The 18,520-nt window shown below is 44.6% G+C and overlaps 1 protein-coding gene across 2 annotated transcripts in view; it reads left to right on the top strand.

Annotated features, from left to right (window-relative positions):
• LOC310855072 (bifunctional glutamate/proline--tRNA ligase-like) overlaps positions 1–18,520 on the top strand; it is a 59,996-nt gene that overhangs the window by 33,004 nt on the left and 8,472 nt on the right. For both annotated transcript variants that reach the window (XM_083759942.1, XM_083759941.1), the window contains exons 13-19: positions 349–507; positions 9,761–9,918; positions 12,199–12,264; positions 14,359–16,894; positions 17,482–17,659; positions 17,905–17,984; positions 18,255–18,384. In XM_083759942.1, the coding sequence (XP_083616068.1) occupies positions 349–507; positions 9,761–9,918; positions 12,199–12,250 (369 nt within the window). In that variant the 3' untranslated portion in view covers positions 12,251–12,264; positions 14,359–16,894; positions 17,482–17,659; positions 17,905–17,984; positions 18,255–18,384. The remainder of the gene's footprint in view (positions 1–348; positions 508–9,760; positions 9,919–12,198; positions 12,265–14,358; positions 16,895–17,481; positions 17,660–17,904; positions 17,985–18,254; positions 18,385–18,520) is intronic.

Below are 18,520 nucleotides of genomic sequence, written 5' to 3'. Positions count from 1 at the left end.
TTACATGTAGCCCATATACATATACATACCTTTTATATAAACATTTTAGGAGTGAATACATATATGTTTAGATGCCTGTGACAGCCTCTCAGCAGTTCAGACAAGGCTGCTCCGCTTGTGTAAGACAGAAAAACAGCGTACAGCAGCTGCCGAGTAGACGTGACTTTTGATCGTTGTCACGTTCAATTTCAAGCTTTGCCGGAAATGTTAAATGCCGAAAATGTCGGTAATTTCGGCGTCCGCCCATATTTTGGCGTACGCACGGTTGATAAATGAGGGCCATACAGTTGAATGAAATCCACTAGGGTGTGTGTGTGTGTGTGTGTGTGTGTGTGTGTGTCGTGTCAGGTGGTCATCATCCCCAAATTCCCCATCGGAAATGTTGATGAGGAAATCAAGAAAACATGTGAAAAGTACCGCATCATGCTGGAGGATAAAAACATCAGGGTGGAGACTGACCTCCGAGACCACACCCATAGATGGAAGTCCAACCACTGGGAAGTAAAGGTAAATAATGCGATTAGACGATTATGTAATAATTGTGATGGGCCTAAAGAAAGTTAATAAATTGGTGTAACAACAGTATATCAGTGATGTAAGGAGGGAGAGGGACTCATTCATGGCCTCTATATAGATAATAAACAGATATAGATCACAATATTACTTAAAAATAATAATCAGTAAGACGTCTGAGGGTGAGCGGCGAGCGCACATGCGCCTAGTCGCCGCTGTGCGAGCGCTGGCGCTTTGGAATGGGGGGTCAGATCAACATATGAAATGAATTCTGTACTGGCCATATATGGAGCGTGTCTTGAGTGTACAGGGTTTGAGGTCATAACATATGGAATGTCATATATGGAGATCTAAGGTTGGCAGCAGGGCAGTGTCTTGAGTGTACAGGGTTTGATGAGGTCAGATCAACATATGGAATGTCAGAACATGTCAGCTCCATACATGGAGATCTAAGGTTGGCAGCAGGGGGCAGTGTCTTGAGTGTACAGGGTTTGATGAGGGCCCAGGTAGGGCCGGGCCTTAATTTTCCGTCCTGTTGAGAACTCTTTTTCGCCGGCTGCTGGGGGCAGCTGCACTAATAACTTTAGGGCGGGCCCGCCTAGAGTTTAAATGGACGGGTATCGGTCAAAACGGAGACATCGAAGAGGATGGATTGATGGGGAAGGATCAACGAGAGACAGCGAAATCCATTCACGGCGGACGACCTAGGTTGTGACTGAATCATTTTGCGTCGCGGCTTATAATTTTCCGTTGTTGGCTATATTCGAGTACGTCATGGCGTAAATATCAATTCGTCGCGACGTTTTATTAATTCGCCCCAACATCGGGGCTATAAAATAATTCGCCACGACTTAATAATAATTCGTCGCAGCGTTAATAATCCGTTGTGGCGTGAGGACTCGTCGCGGCATAGAACGGGACTCGTCGCGGCTATATCTACCCGTTTGCGACGTAATAGGTTGACTTTGGTATATTTGCGGTGGTATAGAATCCGTTGTGGCGTGAGGACTCGTTGCGGCATAGAACGGGACTCGTCGCGGCTATATCTATATACCCGTTTGCGACGTAATTTGCACTTGCTGCGTATAGCCTCATACTGAAAAAAATACTATTTTACGCACAGCGCAAGGCAATGTGATTACGATCGTCCTTCTGGGGGGGGGGGGGGGGGGGCTGGCCAACACAATAGATAACCTACAAGGACATATGAATTTAATTTATATACACGGCTATATTCATTTAGCCGTTCATCAAAGCTCACCGCGCTCGTATAGCGCATTGTCTGTCTGTCTGTCTGTCTGTCTGTCTGTCGGCATCTGATCTACAAGCTCACGCATCGCAGCGGACAGCGGTTGATTATCGCTGGGCAGCCGGCCAGTCTGTCTGTCAGTTAGCCAGTCAGCTATATATAGCCAGTCAGCCAGCCAAATAAAAACATGGCACATAGATGACACAAGACTCAGTGAGAATAGCATAATGTATCATACAGCGAATGAAAGCAAACTTCCCAATCCCAAGGGGGTGTGTGTGTGAGAGAGACCTATAAACTCTCGTCCTCTCTCTCTCCTAATTATTGTGCAGCGCAGCTGTACACACACACACCGAGTACTAAGTAAGTAGCCTATAGGCTACGGCTCTAAAAACATTAAATACTGCGGGAGCATTTATTAGCACACTAAACAAAGTTGGATTTGTACATTGCAGAAACTGCAGAATGCAGGTTTATCAGAGCGATATAGTGCAGCTGTGAGTGAGCTGCTGCTGCTGAGTCCGTGCACCAATAGAGCGACCGCGGCAGCGGCACGTATGCTTGAAATATTAAATAAAAATATGTCGGGCTTCCGGGCCGGGCCCGGGCCGTTTCTGGACTGTACCAACGGGCTTAGGGCCGGACGGGCCTTAACTCCACGGGCCCCTATATTTTAGGCCCGTGCAGGGCTCTAGTGTGTGTGTGTGTGTGTTAAAGGGACACTTCACCCTTTTTGCAAAAAAATATATGTTAATGACGTTTAGAAGCTTTAGAACACTTTCCTGGAGATCTTTATGTGTGTAATATGTGGTTTTAGATATTTTAGATTGTAGCAGTGAGCCTGTTTGCTCTGATGTCATGGACACTGGGCTCACTTCCTTCCTGGACTACATGTTGTCTCAGTAAGACAGCTCTCCCCCTATCCACAAGGAGGAGCAGTGCACCAAAGAATTATGGGAATTGTATTCCAGGAAGGTAGTGAGACCAGTGTCCATGACATCAGAGCAAACAGGCTCACTGCTACAATCTAAAATATCTAAAACCACATATTACACACATAAATACCCCCAGGAAAGTGATCTAAAGCTTCTAAACGTCATTAACATATATTTTTTTGCAAAAAGGGTGAAGTGTCCCTTTAAGGCTGTCCCCAAACATTCAAGGTTCGAATGTTCGCTCGTTAGGGTTGGCACTCGAATCTTAATTAATGGGCTTGAACCATTCGTTTTTTTAATATAATTTTTATTTAAAAAAAATATAATAATTATTATTTTTTATTTTTTATTAACTTGAATATTGAACTTGAATATATCTCGGCGAGAATGCGATATGAACATGTAAAAAAAAGTAAGTTTCTAGTGCATTCCTGTCAGAAGTTACGATTTTTTAAAGAAATCTCCCCTTCTTGTTCTGCTGTGCACGTTCATTTGGTGATTGGAGACTGACGCGTCTCTCTCTCTCTCTCTCTCTCACTCACTCACTCACTCACTCACTCACTCACTCACTCACTCACTCACACTCACACACACGCCAGCATGATCGCTTTTCTTACTAGCAGCCATAATATATTAGCATTATGCTCTCTAGCATGATAGCAAAAAGGAGTGAACTCTGAGCAAAACGGTCACGGAAGATCTGCTTTTTCACTGTGCCCACTTCTTGTGAGTGTGGAAGAACACACTTTTGTTGCATTATTAGAGCAGGGTAAATATGAAGTCTTGTGTTTATATTCCTCTTACATACCGGTAGGCTGTATGTTATTGTCGCAAAAACACACGTTGTGTGTCTGAGGGGCCTTCCAGAGCAAGGGGGCTTCTGACGGCGTCGCTTACTCGCTTCCCCTCTGTCAGAGGAGGAAGCGACGCGCAGCCGTCGGGAACCCCCCCAAACCGACTGCTCCCCCGCCCTTCCGAAAACTGCTACAGAAACTCAGACGCTCTGATCGAGACGTTTATTTTTTAAATGAATTAGAAACAAATGGTCCGAATGTTCACTCGAAAATTTCTGCCGAAGTTCGAGTCCCAAAATAAGGTCTAGGGTACAGCCTTAGTGTGTGTGTGTGTGTGTGTGTGTTAAATGTGGTCATTTAAATGTAGGCCTATTATATATACACACACCATACAAGCACCTATATTATATAATGTGTTATACAAATGGGCAATCAACATATAGCAGCAATAATTTTCAGTAATCAGTTCAGTAATAATTAGCATAAGTTATTAACGAAAAACATCTAATACTATTTGAAATTGGTCTAATAAAGTTAGTAACTAATCAGAAGCAGCAACCAGCAACTATAGACCAATAAAATAGTAAGCTAGTATTTATGTTTTTCGTTAATAATAATACATGCTAATTATTATTGAACGCAAGTACACTGGTATGTACGCTATGGTACACTATAAGCTTGTATATCTGTTTATTTTAAGCATGCGCCGCATTCTGTCAGAATCTGTGTGTGTGTGTGTGTGTCGCATGCGTGTGTGCGAACTTCGTGACAGTGGTGCATTACATTGTATTTTGATTTGAAATAAATAATAAGTTATTATTAACGAAAAACATCTAATACTATTTTAAATTGGTCTAGTAAAGTTAGTAACTAATCAGAAGCAGCAACCATGCAGAGCTATACCAATCAGATTAAATAGGCTATAAGCCTTAAACGTTTGACAAGCAATATTCAAAATACAACTATAGTTGTATTTTGCATATTGCTTGTCAAACGTTTAACGTTTGCTTCTGATTAGTTACTAACTTTACTTTACAGATCCACAAGCTCGAAAACCACCTGACGGGCCGCCCAAACGGGTCCCGGGACCCCCGGGCGGCCTTCCTACATACCTGGGGGGGGGCCCCGTTGACCCTTGGGGATCAAGGGGGGCCACGGGTGTCCACTAGGCATGTGAATCTCGTCTCATCTCACGATTCGATACGCATCTCGATGCACTGCCAGCGATACGATACATTAGAGATACATGGAATCCCCTGGCGATACGATGCGATACGATTCTCCCTCTTCCCGATGCGATGCGATAACCATTTAGTTCAAATCAATGCGATACGATGCGATTCACCCCTCTACCGATACGATGCGATTTGATGGCGATTCATCACAATAGAAAGGATTTATATTAAAGCTCTATTAATTTCCCAAAACATGTAAAAAGCATTACATTTAAATTCAAAGCAATTTATTGTTTTACTGTAGGTTAGTATTATAGCTCTGCATCTCAAACAACCCAACTTATAGAATTATGTAAGTAAACAAAGGGTCTGCTCTCTGCTGGTTATTGTGGTTGTTAGATTACTAATAATCATAGGATATAGTATAATTATTATATCTCAAAGGTCAATTTGAGGTTTTGAGTATAGAGGGTTCAAGAGATTAAAATGTAATCGTTCATCAATTAATGTTACCAACATATAAATAGAAAATAAACAAATAAACAAAACAAAAATTACAGGTCAAACAAGTCTATGTCTAGTTTAATCTGCAACAGTTTTATAATATAATTGCCTATGTATAGTGGGGGTCCCCACTTGATCTCTCACTCTCAGCTAAGTGGTCCTTGGCTTGACCTGAAAAACATTGAAGACCCTGGCCTGCATGTATTATTAACGTTATAAATACATAGCAGATGTACAAGCTCACAACGCGTCTCATCCACGCCCCGCTGTGAGCTTGTGGATCTGCAATTTTAGGCGTGCGACACCGTCTTGCTGCAGAATATAAATAAGGCTTCTATCGCAGAGAACAGCAGGGGAAAGCTGGACAGTGGAAAGTTGTAAACGACGCAAGCAGTACTACTGTAACTACACCCTGCTGTGGCGTTGTTGTTGTTTTACACGTGTGTGCACTGTGCAGACTGCAGAAGCTTTCTTTAATTACAAATTGATGAGGATCGCGACGCAGATTTGCGTCGGATAATCAGCAAGCACAGCTGTGGAGTGTGTGGATCAGATTCATTACGAGCAGTCCAGCACGCAGCGCTACAGTGTAAAGTCAACTGATCGACGGACAGAGCTCTCAACGTGTCTACTCTGACTGCACCGTCGTACGGTAGCTTGAAGCTTCTGTTCACTGACTGTGGGCGCGTTCGGAAATACCACACCGGAGCACACTCTCCTATTAGTTTGCATTGCACAGTGAGCTCAGTGCGCTATTTCCGAACGTGCCCTGTGTGCGCTGCGAGCTATGGCTGCGAGAGAGCTTTTTTTTTTCTTCCTTTTCTGATGTTACGTTCAATGCGCCTCGGAAACACAGGAGAGGGTGAAATTTACCATGAAAAAACGGTGCAACCACGGATTTTACCGATGCAAGCACTCCGCGAACGATGCATCGAGATTTCACCTGTCAATTTTACCGATACACATGAATGGACCGATTCACTCGCATCGCGCACGTCATAATCGATGAATCGATATGCATCGATTATTTTCCACATGCCTAGTGTCCACGTTTGCGGAGACGCTGCCTTCATATTAGCCTACTTTAATAACAAGCAGCTGATCTACAATTGACAATTTGACATGTCATTGCGTCGTATTCTGTCTGTCTTTCACGCACGCACGCAGACATGTCACAGACCACCACATAACCATATTTTTATGGCCATATCGTTTATAGGCCTTATAGCTGAATAGCGCCGGCCGTCGGGGGTTCATTTGGTTCCAACCGTCCCATTATGGTCAACACTTATGATATGCTATTGCATTCTTCCAACTAAAGATTTAAATATTAATCTGGCAGCTCCGAAAATAGCAGAAGCTCACAACAACATGCTGAGGACGCGACGCGTGAATGTATAGATTGGATATGGTGAGCCTCATTAAGCCATGGATGCATGGTGCTGGGCACCCCTCGACCCTGTGCGTCCCTAACCAAGCCAGGATGATGAAAATGAATGAATATGCTAAATAAATGTGTCACGTTATTCATGTAATGCAGTAAATGACATGGCACGGACTGGCTCAGAAAATCTCCCTGCATCATTATATCAAAACCAGGCCTATACTGAATGTAGGCAATTGAATTCCATTACTTTTGTTTCAATCAACTGAACTAGACCAATAAAATAGTAGGCTAGTATTTATGTTTTTCGTTAATAATAATACATGCTAATTATTATTGAACGGTAAGTACGCTGGTATGTACGCTATGGTACACTATAAGCTTGTAGATCTGTTTATTTTAAGCATGCCGCCGCATTCTGTCAGAATCTCGTGTGTGTGTGTGTGTGTGTGTGTGCGCGCACACATGTGCACACATGTGTGCTATATATGTTATAGCTCTAGAGACGCAGAGACAGAGACATATTTATTTAAAATAATCCTGTCTCGCACGGCCTATAGAGCCTCTCTCTCTCTCTCTCTCTCTCTCTCTCTCTCTCTCTCTCTCTCTCTCTCTCTCTCTCTCTCTCTCTCTCTCAGCACACGCTGTGCTGTGATATCAATCAGTCTGCAAATGATCATTGAGTAACGTTAGCTCTGACTCGCACATTATGTGAGATCACCTATAAAAGGCCTTTAATATAGCCACAGATCATATAGGAATAGGCTTGGGCACTACCCTACCTTCTCTCTATAGTGAGCTAACCCTATAGGGTAGGTCTATATATTTTTAGGGTTAATTAAGTGGTCTATTGTCTAAAAAAACACACACACAAGCAACAGTATAGACATCTATTCATCATTATTTCAAATCAAAATACAATGTAATGCTGCACCACTGTCATGAAGTTCGCACGCACGCACGCGTGCGACACACACACACACACATCCTTGGGAGGTTTGCTTTCATTCGCTGTATGATACATTATGCTATTCTCACTGAGTCTTTAATGATGTGCCATGTTTTTATTTGGCTGGCTGACTGCAGGCTATATATAGCTGACTGGCTAACTGACAGACAGACTGGCTGGCTGGCTGGCTGTCTGTCTGTCATATACCTATTAGGCCTATATAATATATTATTATCATTAACCCCGTGCGCTCTGATCCACGGGGCGCACGGCGCTCTCCGATCTGCCGTTTATAAAACCAATAGCCTACGTTCGTTGCATATCAATCAGACGGCAAATGATCATTAGAATTATGGCAAGCTATGACTGCTGCAGGAGCGGGGGGGGGGGGGGGGATATAGACCCGCTGCGGCCCAGCGATAATCAACCGATGTCCGCTGCGATGCGTGAGCTTGTAGATCAGATGCCGACAGACAGACAGACTAGATCGGTAAAATGGAGCATAAATTCTATAGTGAAATATAAATATTTGAAATGGTTCAATAATAATTAGCATGTATTATTAACGAAAAACATATACTAGCCTACTATATATATAATATATAATACAATGCGCACTATTAACTATTAAACATAACGAGAGAGAGAGAGATACATTGACACATGATTGATTGCGAGGTGGCGGCAGCCGGTCACTCACCCCCCCCCCCCCCCCCCCCCTCAATCTCACTCTCTCTCTCACTCTATCTCTCACTCACACACTCTCTCTCTCTCTCTCTCTCTTTTATAAACGCCTTGCGGCCTTTCTGACATATAGAAACGGCGTTGTGCGCGCACACACAGACAGACCCCCGTGGACTACCGTTATCCCCAAGGGTCCACGGGGACCCCCCCAGGGGTCCACAGACGCGGGTCGGGCCATCCCGTATGTAGGAAGGCCGCCCGGGGAGCTGGTGATCTGCTATTTTCGGTGGGCAAAAGAGGTGACAGCTCTGGAACGCAGGGTCGCCTGGGGACGGCGAAGGGCTCCACGGAACCGGACCGGCAAGGTGCACGCGGTGGTGCCAGGCCCGGGCGCGTGGGCCGTTCCCCGGGCACGATGCGCGCGGAAAAAGGCCTGCTGGAACCCCAGAGAACCACTCGGGCTCGCCTGGAGACGGCGGAGAGCTCCACGGAATCGGACCGGCGAGGCGCACGTGCCGGGCCCCGGGCACGATGCGCGGAAAAAGGCAATACCACCGCAAATATACCAAAGTCAACCTATTACGTCGCAAACGGGTAGATATAGCCGCGACGAGTCCCGTTCTATGCCGCGACGAGTCCTCACGCCACAACGGATTCTATACCACCGCAAATATACCAAAGTCAACCTATTACGTCGCAAACGGGTAGATATAGCCGCGACGAGTCCCGTTCTATGCCGCGACGAGTCCTCACGCCACAACGGATTCTTAACGCTGCGACGAATTATTAAGTCGTGGCGAATTATTTTATAGACCCGACGTTGGGGCGAATTAATAAAACGTCGGGACGAATTGATATTTACGCCATGACGTACTCGAATATAGCCAACAACGGAAAATAATAGGTCGGGACTTACGTCTCCGCCGCGAAAGTATTTCGCCCCACCTGGGATCAACATATGGAATGTCAAAACATATATGGAGATCTAAGGGTTTGAGGTGAGATGTATAGTTGCTGGCCAATATTGATGGGTTAGGAATCTCCACATATGGGCTTAATATTAATGACATCACGTGATGTCACGAGGCATGACCATATATGGGGTGTGACTGACTGTTGGGGAAATGCATGATTTCCTAGTAAATGCGACCTGCGTCGCGATAACTGCTTAAAATCATACCCAAAAAGATTACGGTAATATATTTCACCATTATTTCATCAAAAGAACATAAGAGAAAGTGTACGTGCACGTGTGCATTTTGAACAAGAGGCAGTTGAGAAGTCAGAAATGAAGAGCTTAGTATATCCATCAGATCAAAACCACGGAGAACGCCCTAGATTAGGAGAGACGAGGCATTCTTTCTGCAGCGGTACACTAGGAAGTGACCGGACCACACATGAATGAAGAGCGACGCGTACGGTGGCCTTGGAGTCCAACTAAAACATTTAAAAAGGAAAAAATTCAGAATTGAAGATGTGCTAGGACATGTACACACGGAAAAGAAGTTTGTAGAACAGAAAAGAAGAATATCATAGATTGTTTTGTGATTGAGATGTATTCCCCTGTCTGCAGGGAGTGCCAATCCAGCTGCTGGTCTCGGAGCGGAAGTGTGACGCTGTGAGGAGAGACAGAGAACAACAACAACGCAATTTGGAGAACATTTCGGAGGATAATTTGGTGGAAACTCTCACAAATACGCTGCAGGAGATTCAGTCCGACCTGCTTCAGAAGTAAGCTGAAAACCAATGCCATGCACACAAACACCATTAAGACATGCTACACAAACCCACTGCAAACACATTTTGGATAAAACAAATTAATGGGGAGAGAGCAATGTTGGGTGTCACTTCGCACCCGTATGAAGTGAGGGGCGCTAATATATTAACACATCAAATGCTGGAAACGTATCCATACGCTTTATTAATCTCGAACGCCGTATGCGCAAAACGTATCTATACGTTTTATGTTTTTTTTTAATGATTACTGTACTTCATATTTATACGCGCCCGGACAACATAGAAAGTAACACCGATCGGCTCTACAAAGGTCCGGTATGTGATCCGGGAGTTAAAAGCCCCCCCCTCCTGAAAAGAGGTCTGGTCTGGCATGCCGTATCCATTACGACGTACTGGAGGCGGCCTCGCCGGCCTGCACGGCATAGACCAACGCAGATGTCAGGGGATCTAAAATGGAGGTACCCATACTCTAGTGTGTGTGAATACACTCGATTCCCCTCCCCTCCTGTTTTTACATGGTTTCTCCCGTCACGGCAACTGCCTTGCACCGCCGCCTCGTCCCGTCCTCTCATTCTCGGAAAAAGATAGCCCTCTGCCCGTATATAAACCAAGAATAATCTGCAACGGTCGATCGCCATTTCATAACGTTTGCGAAACGAATGACGTATTCTCGAAGGACCGCCATAGGAGAAGCAGTATAGGAGATAGATATGATCAACTGTCTGTTTTTTCGCCGTCGCGTCTTCACCACCCATGTTTGGACAAAGAAGCACGTATACTAGGAGAGATCACAGCCGTGGAACCCCCCCAGGCCCCACTGCGCGTTGCGATCGCTTTGCATCTTTCATTCTCGGAAAAAAGATATAACGGCAGATATAACGCCTCCAACGGCAACTGCCTTGCACCTCGTCCTCTCATTCTCGAAAAAAGATAGCCCTCTGCCCGTATATAAACCAAGAATAATCTGCAACGATTGCCATTTCATAACGATACGCGAAACGAATGACGTATGAGAGAGATGATCAACTGGCCGCTTTATGTCTTCACCACCCATGTTTGGGCAAAGAAGCCCGTATAGAAGAGATCACAGCCGGGCTTAGCGATTCTCTCGACACCGTGGATCACCATCATCGCCATTAGCCATAGCGCCTTCGCCAGCCAATGCACCCAACACTATCCGTACTCCGTAGTGTGATTGTAACCGACTTTTTATTCATTATAATTGCAGTGATAAGACCGCAATGAAGGCGTCTGGGACGTAATCGACCCGTTTGTAATGTATAACGAATACACATGGCTCATCCTAAACTGCGGGAGCCATCGAGTTATCTGTCATTTTGTCGAAATCACAGCCGGGATTAGCGTCTCTCTCGAGTGGATGAAGCTCCTTTCTTTCCATCGCTTATCGCTCCTGTGGTTCTTTGCCCTAACATGTCCAGACATGTCAACCACTAACGCGTCTCACCGTTATACTATCCTTCTGAAACGATCAGTGGAAGGTAGCCTACACTGATCAAGACTTTTGTTGCCCCCCCTGTTACTGAGACAATGATCAGATATGTCTATAGTATGTACGCTATAGGCCTTATTTTGTGAATATTTAGTTGTCGGGTCCATACCTTGTCTAAAATACTCTTTTTCAGAGAGGATTTCAGAGAATGCATGGACCTGAAGAACTATTATTCACAAAATAAGGCCTATAGCGACATGTACATACTATATACCGTATGAAACTACCGCATGATAATAAAAATCACACCCCTGTGAAGTGAGCAGTGCAATGTTTCACAACATTGCACTGCTCACTTCACTTATATCTGTATTTGTTTTCCTCCTAAAAGTAGACATTCAGGGCTTTCATTCAGTGTGTAGTATGTATATGATATTATTTGTGTTCATTTTTATATCTGTCTGTCAATGTCTGTCAACTTCAACCTTCCATATCTCTGCTGTCTTTTCAAGCGAGCAGCGTGCAGCCAAAAGCAGGTGTTAGAAAAAGGTATATCTCCAGAATGGAAGATGGTAGAATCATAAAAAAATTGAAGTGGACAAGTTTGGCTTTCTTTTGATTTATGCGGTGTGATTCTCGCTATAAGAAGCCCCTCGCTGTGGGCCCCTAAAAAGTTCAAAAGTCCAATGTTAATCGCTTAGCACCACCAATCCTGAGAAAATGTCACACTGTAGCACTCAATGTGTTTAAAGTCTAACCCGTTTTGCTATGATTAGGTGATGTAAAACAGTGTCAAAACAAACATTATGTGTGTGTGTTTTCAGGGCTTTGGCCGACATGGAGAAACTCATGCCTTGTGGTTTCAGGACAAACTGAGCATGGGGGTGAGGGTGAGTCGAACACTTTATCAGAACTCTAACCCTCTGTCTCAAGGGTTAAAGTTCTGACTAGATCATGGAATAGTGAGGATAGAGCCCATAGATAACCTAGATTCCTCATTGGCCGCTGCATTCATTGGAGTGACATGTAATCTTATGGAGGCAGCCATGTTGTGGTGGAGCCACGGCACGCTGCCACTCAACGTCCCGGGAAATACAGGCTGTGATTGGCCAGTAGTCATTTGAGCAGCAGCGTGCTGTGGCACGGAAACAAAAATGGCAGCCTTCTTCTTGCTGCGAGAGTGAGGTCTAGCCAACACCAACTCGGGATTCCTGGATCGCTGCCCTCCACAAATTCCTATCCAACATCAGGTTCTTGAGCTCTGCAGTGTTGTCAGCCAAGCTGTCGCGCCGCAGCACGTCTACATAGGTGGTACGCTTCTTTCCCCTCCTGGCTTTGCCCTGGGTTGGCTCCCATAGGGTCAATTTACTTGACTCAAGTTCTGGGTGCCTGACGCAGTGCCCTGCCAGCCTCATCCTTCTCTCTCTGACTTTGTCCGTGACGCGTGGTAGGTCCCCATAGAGGTCCACATTTCTGATGCGGTCAGTCCATGTGACACCTAGTGCCATTCGTAGCATTCTTGTGTAGACTCCATCCAGGGCTTTTTCCTGTTGTACTGTGAGGGTCCATGTCTCGGCCCCATACAGCAGTACTGACTCCACAGTAGCTATGAACAGCCGCCTCTTAAGGCAGCCAACCTTACGATACACAGAGCCGGAGCACATGTCTATCTTTTTATGTCTATGACAGGCTATCAGTTTTTATTTTCATGACATTTGTGTATGTTGTACTAAATAGTTTATTTAAATTTTTAGGCTCTAGGCGCTCTAATGACTGATTTGTACACGCTGTGTGACACACCACAAATGGCAGACCCACAACGTGTCTCAGCGTAATGTGTTGAGATTTTAGATCTACTATTTTCGCTGCACACAACTAAGTAAATAAGTACAGTATAATTCAGGCTTAAAGATTCATGGTTTGTTCAAAAGCAGTGCTTTTCGGCCTGGGCCATGGCTCAGTGGTCCAGGCACCTTGGCTGGTAATCCAGTCTGGCAGGGTGCCACCTTAGAGTATGAATAGAGATGGCATCCGAGTTCTCCTTCCATCTGGGATGGATTGCAATAGTGTCTGGGCCCAAACACATGAACGCGCTGCCGTTGAACGTACACGAACGCGCACGAACGTTCTGCCGTTGTGAACGTGCACAATGATAGTCAACGGACCAGCGCGTTCATGTGTTTGGGCCCACGCTGCAATACCAAATTCGGCCACTATGTCCATTACAGTTAAAGTTCGTGCTTTTGTGTGAATGGACCTTTATTCTTGTTTGACAAATGTCATTTCCCATCAACAAACATGCATTTGTCGTGTTAACAGATTGTCGAGCTTCCAGTCTGCGGAGATAGAGAATGCGAGAAATTGCTTAAGGACTACACAGACAAGTACCGTAATTTCCGGACTATAAGCCGCGGCTTTTTACCCATGATTTGAACCCTGCGGCTTATACAACGGTGCGGCTAATCTATGGATTTTTACAGCTAACGCAGAACCATCTCAGGCTCTGAGCTAACGTAGCTGCGGCTTATAGTCCGGTGCGGCTTATAGTCCGGTGCGGCTTGTATACGGGATTTTCCCTAAATTTGGCTGGTGCGGCTTATATTCAGGTGCGGCTTATAGTCCGCACATTACGGTAAGTTCCACATAATCACCATCTCATTTTCACTCCCGGGTCCAAGAACTGGAAGTTAGCAATGGCTATGTAGAGTTAGCCGCAATCTTTATTTTTTTATTCACCCGAAATGTACATTTTGTAACAGAGACCAGCGACACTTTAGTTATGAGTCGTGGATAATGCTTGTTTTGATCAAAAACTAGCTTATTTTCATATTATACTCTTGTATTTTGCATAATTATTTCTATTTATTTCCTACTTTGTGTTTGTGAGCAGCTAAAGAGAAACTAGCCAAGTAAATGTCCTTAGTGAATAAAACTAACCATGCCCCCCCCCCCTCTCTCTCTCTTTTCCTTCCTGTGTTCTCCAGTGGACAGAGTCTGTCTATCCCCTTCCATCCCCTGAAGAAGATTGGGAGAAATGTGCTGTGTGTGCTCTGCCAGAAGACCAGAGCTCAGTTCCCCACCCTGTTTGGAGCTCGCTACTAAACAAATTTGACGATGGTGGACAGTATGGTTTAAATGGCTGTCGGTCTTTTCTTCTTTTCATTTATTGTGTATTTAAGCTGTTGAGGACGGTTATTGTGGAATTTCTGGATTTTCTACACTTATTTTTTGAGATGGCACAACGGAGGTGCGACTCTAGGTTTTGGTCTGTTCTGTAGTTTTCTATTGTAATAGAAATTCATCACATTCATTGGCGATAGGGCCTTTCTGTGTGGAGTTTGCATGTTCTTTACAAAGTGCTTTACAAAACAATACCAGTGGTTGGACCAAATGAAAAGGAGCAGTACTCTGGGTCCCCTGGAACGGAGTTTAGAATTACTGGTTGGTATTTATTGTTCAGCCATGTTAGAAGATGGGTCTAGTGTTGTTTTTCATCTGATATCTTGGAACCCCCTCCCCCAAGAGTCCAGCTGTCCAAATGTAGTACTTGGTTTGGAAAATGTGGGTGCTCAGTAAAATAAAATGGTGTTAATTGTTACACTTTTGGTTCATTTTCCACTAGTAGTTATTGCTGGAGAACAGCACTTTTTCCACATTTCTTTCTGTCCATTTCCTCCTCGTATATAATAAAGCATTCATAATTCCCACAGTGTTGTCCAGTACTGCTTTCAGATGGATGTTTGGATGGATAGATAGATGGATGGATAGTGTGATTTTTGTGTTTGAGTACATTATTCTTTGGTATACATTTTAAAACGCATAAGGCTCCCATTAGTCCAACATCCCGTTAGTCCGACTACGTGGCCCGTTAAGACTCACCCATGGAGGGGGGCACGGTGGCACAGTCAGTAGTGCAGTCTCCTCACAGCTAGAAGGTCCTGGGTTCGATTCCCGCTCGGGACGCCGTGGGCACTGGCGGTGTGTCATCTCCTCCACGTCATCAGTGCCCATACCCAAGGCGGGTTTGGCGAAAGGGCCTTTCTGTGTGGAGTTTGCATCTTCTCCCCGTGTCCCCTAAGGTAGGTACCCCCACAAAAAGCATGCAGCAATCCTGGCCTCTAAACTGCCTCCCCCTGCCCAGCCGGGGGCACCTGATGGAGGGGAAAGGAACTGGTTGGAATAACGTGTTCCTTCCACGCGCTACGTCCAACCAGGGAAACTCCCCCCTGTCAGGTGTAAAGGAGCGACTTGGACACTCAGGCATGAAGGAAGCATGAGTTCAAGTCCGTTGCTCTCCCCAGTCCCCCATATATGGGGACTAGGTTGGTGGAGGGTGTGTAGAGCCCAGGATCACAGTCTGCTTCTAGCTAGGATACATCAAATATTTATGGTTTGTAGATTGCTAAAAATTAAGTGACCATGACACAATAGTGTTTATATTTCAACAGACAGAATTCTGTAAATAAATAAATACTTAAGTAGTCTGTACTGTACTGTAATCACAGCATACAAATAGACAAAACTATATTGCATAGGCATATTAACTATTAAGTATTTTCAGTAGTAGTTTTCAGTATTTTTGTGGTTACAGTACTTACAGTAGCAGCCTCCTCAGCCCCTCCTATTCCAGAGAACCTCAAAGGCCAGATGTTGTAGTTGGAATGTTTTTAATGTGATGGGCAGGAACTTCTCTCCCTTTACTCAGCGGTCAAATAATCAGCGCTCAAAGTAGGAAAATTGCCATTTATTTAGACTAATTGCAGACCAAACTAGAAATGCACTCTGACGAGCTGCCAAACTTGCGCTTCGCACACAAGTTGGCTATGAATGGCCTACTTGTGCGTGAGCAGAGCGCGCAATTAACTTACCTCAACCAAGTTATTGAAACATCTGAGTTATGTCTGTATAAATCCCGTTCGAGATATCCACTACAACGCGTTCTAAATGTTTTAAGTGTCCTATATATAAGTTTGAAACTCAAATTGGTTACGTCGTCCACATATGTATACATATTGTGTATTTAATATGGTGTAGTTTTGGTGGCTGATGACGTAACTATGTATGCTTACGTAAAAAGGGTGGTTCCTGATTGGCCGAGGGTGTCACCGACATACGCAGGCGAAAACGGTACTTGCGCCGCTCTCCTCACACAAGAAGTAATTAAGGCCCAACACTTATTATTGCGTTCTTCTTGAGACACAATGTAGTTTGGCATTAAATATTGAGTATCCTTTTCCTTTACTGTTACACCTCTGTTTTCTTACCTAATCTCTGTCTATAATATATAAAGTATTCAAGAGGATACCTGTCACCTCTTTCTGTCCTGTTTTTCCTGCTTGCTGTCTTCCTTCACTGTCTCTGTTCTGTCCGTTCTTCTGTGCTGAATGCTAGCGGACAGTTGGGAAGGTGTCTATGGCAGTAAGACCTAACGCAGAAAATGACCACATGTCTAGGGTCCCCCACTGTTCACCCCCAACCTCACCTCCTTTATCGCCCCAAACGTCACCAACATCATCTCCGGTAAGCAGGTCTGTCTCTGAGAAAGGTGATATTCAGGATGTGACAGCCTGAAATGAATGTCATTGTCTGGAGTGTGGAAGAAGCTAGATCACCGGTGGGTTTCCTTCTAGGATCCTAGTAGGAACCTCTGATCACGCTCGTTCATTCATTCATTCATTCATTCAACCCTTTATTTATTCTCGAGAGACATTGAGGTTTCCCTCATTTGCAGTGTCGTTGAGATACAGTACAACATAAGACAACATTTTCAAAGCAATAAACAAAAAAACAATAAAACAGAATAGCAACATTTCCTCATTGTGTGAATACATGTTTAAAAAACAGGTGCAGACACTTGGGGGGTAAGTCCGCAATCAAAGATTTAAATAAACCGTATATGTAATGGGAGAGCAGATCTTTTCTAGTAAATGTATAAATATCATTGAAAAGTACAAAGAGCCTGTGTCTAAAATAAATAACTTTATGTTTTCCACTTCCTGAAAAGTACAGCCTGACTTTGACGATGGGTCCAGGCAGGATATCATTATTATAATGTGTCGTCTTGTTTCCGACTACATTCTTAGCATATATCTTTTTATCTCTCCCAGGGTGGCGTGCGACGGGACTTCCCCGTGTCCAGTGATAAGTGTCACAAGTGTGACAGGCGCGTGTTCGCAGCCGAGCGCATATGTGCCGAGGGCCTCTATTTCCACAGGAAGTGTTTTCAGTGTCATACATGCGGCTCCGCCCTGCGTCAAGGAGCACATGCGTTTGACTCTGAACAGGGTACGTCATTAAATATCAGCTCTTTTATTGTTCTAATCTCTTCTGTACGATTCCCTTTTTTAAATTATAATTATGTATCTATTCTCTCACTGCGTCCTGCCCCCCCATACAGTATCACATTCAAATCTAGGATGGTAATTGTTGTCATCTTACAGGTGAACTGTATTAAATCTAGGATGGTAATTGTTGTCATTTTACAGGTAAACTGTATTAAATCTAGGATGGTAATTGTTGTCATCTTACAGGTAAACTGTATTGCAAACCTCATTTTGCTCAACGTGAGAGTGGAACAAACCTACGGCGGAATCATTTCAACTTGCGCTCAGTAAGTTTCTCTGGAGCGTCTTGTCATGCAGATTATTTACTGGTAGTTCATTATTACTTAAAGCCCGGTCCACAGTACACCAAAGATTCGCAAATGCAACTCCTTGCAACTTGTAACCAGTTTCACCAGCCTGAATTGGGGTCGGTGCAGTTTTGGCATTCTGGAAGCAGTTGCAGCAGTCGCGAATCATCAGTAGTGACTCGGGACTGGGCTTTAGATTTACACTGTATATATGACCATATATTTTTAAACCTCTCTCCCCTCATTCAGAATCACAGTGGAAACAACGTGCAGCAGGATGAATCTGCCACCTCCCCGGGTTCTCCAAACGGAGACACATCGGTCGGACATATTGCCACCGACGGGCAGCCATCGAACCCGTCGGCAGCAGCAGCAGCAGGTACCCGCCTACGCTGGTTTCTGAAGAAGGGTTTGAGGTGGCCTCTGAGCGTGACTCCCCGCGGCGGCTGTCCCGCTGGGTGCGTGGCACGGCCACGGCGCTAAGCCTCCACCTGAGGGACAATGCCCACGACTAT

The sequence above is a fragment of the Protomyctophum parallelum genome (assembly GCF_964188405.1).
Source record: "Protomyctophum parallelum genome assembly, chromosome: 2".
Classification (NCBI taxonomy): Eukaryota; Metazoa; Chordata; class Actinopteri; order Myctophiformes; family Myctophidae; genus Protomyctophum; species Protomyctophum parallelum.
This window is presented reverse-complemented; position numbering and strand designations above follow the sequence as displayed.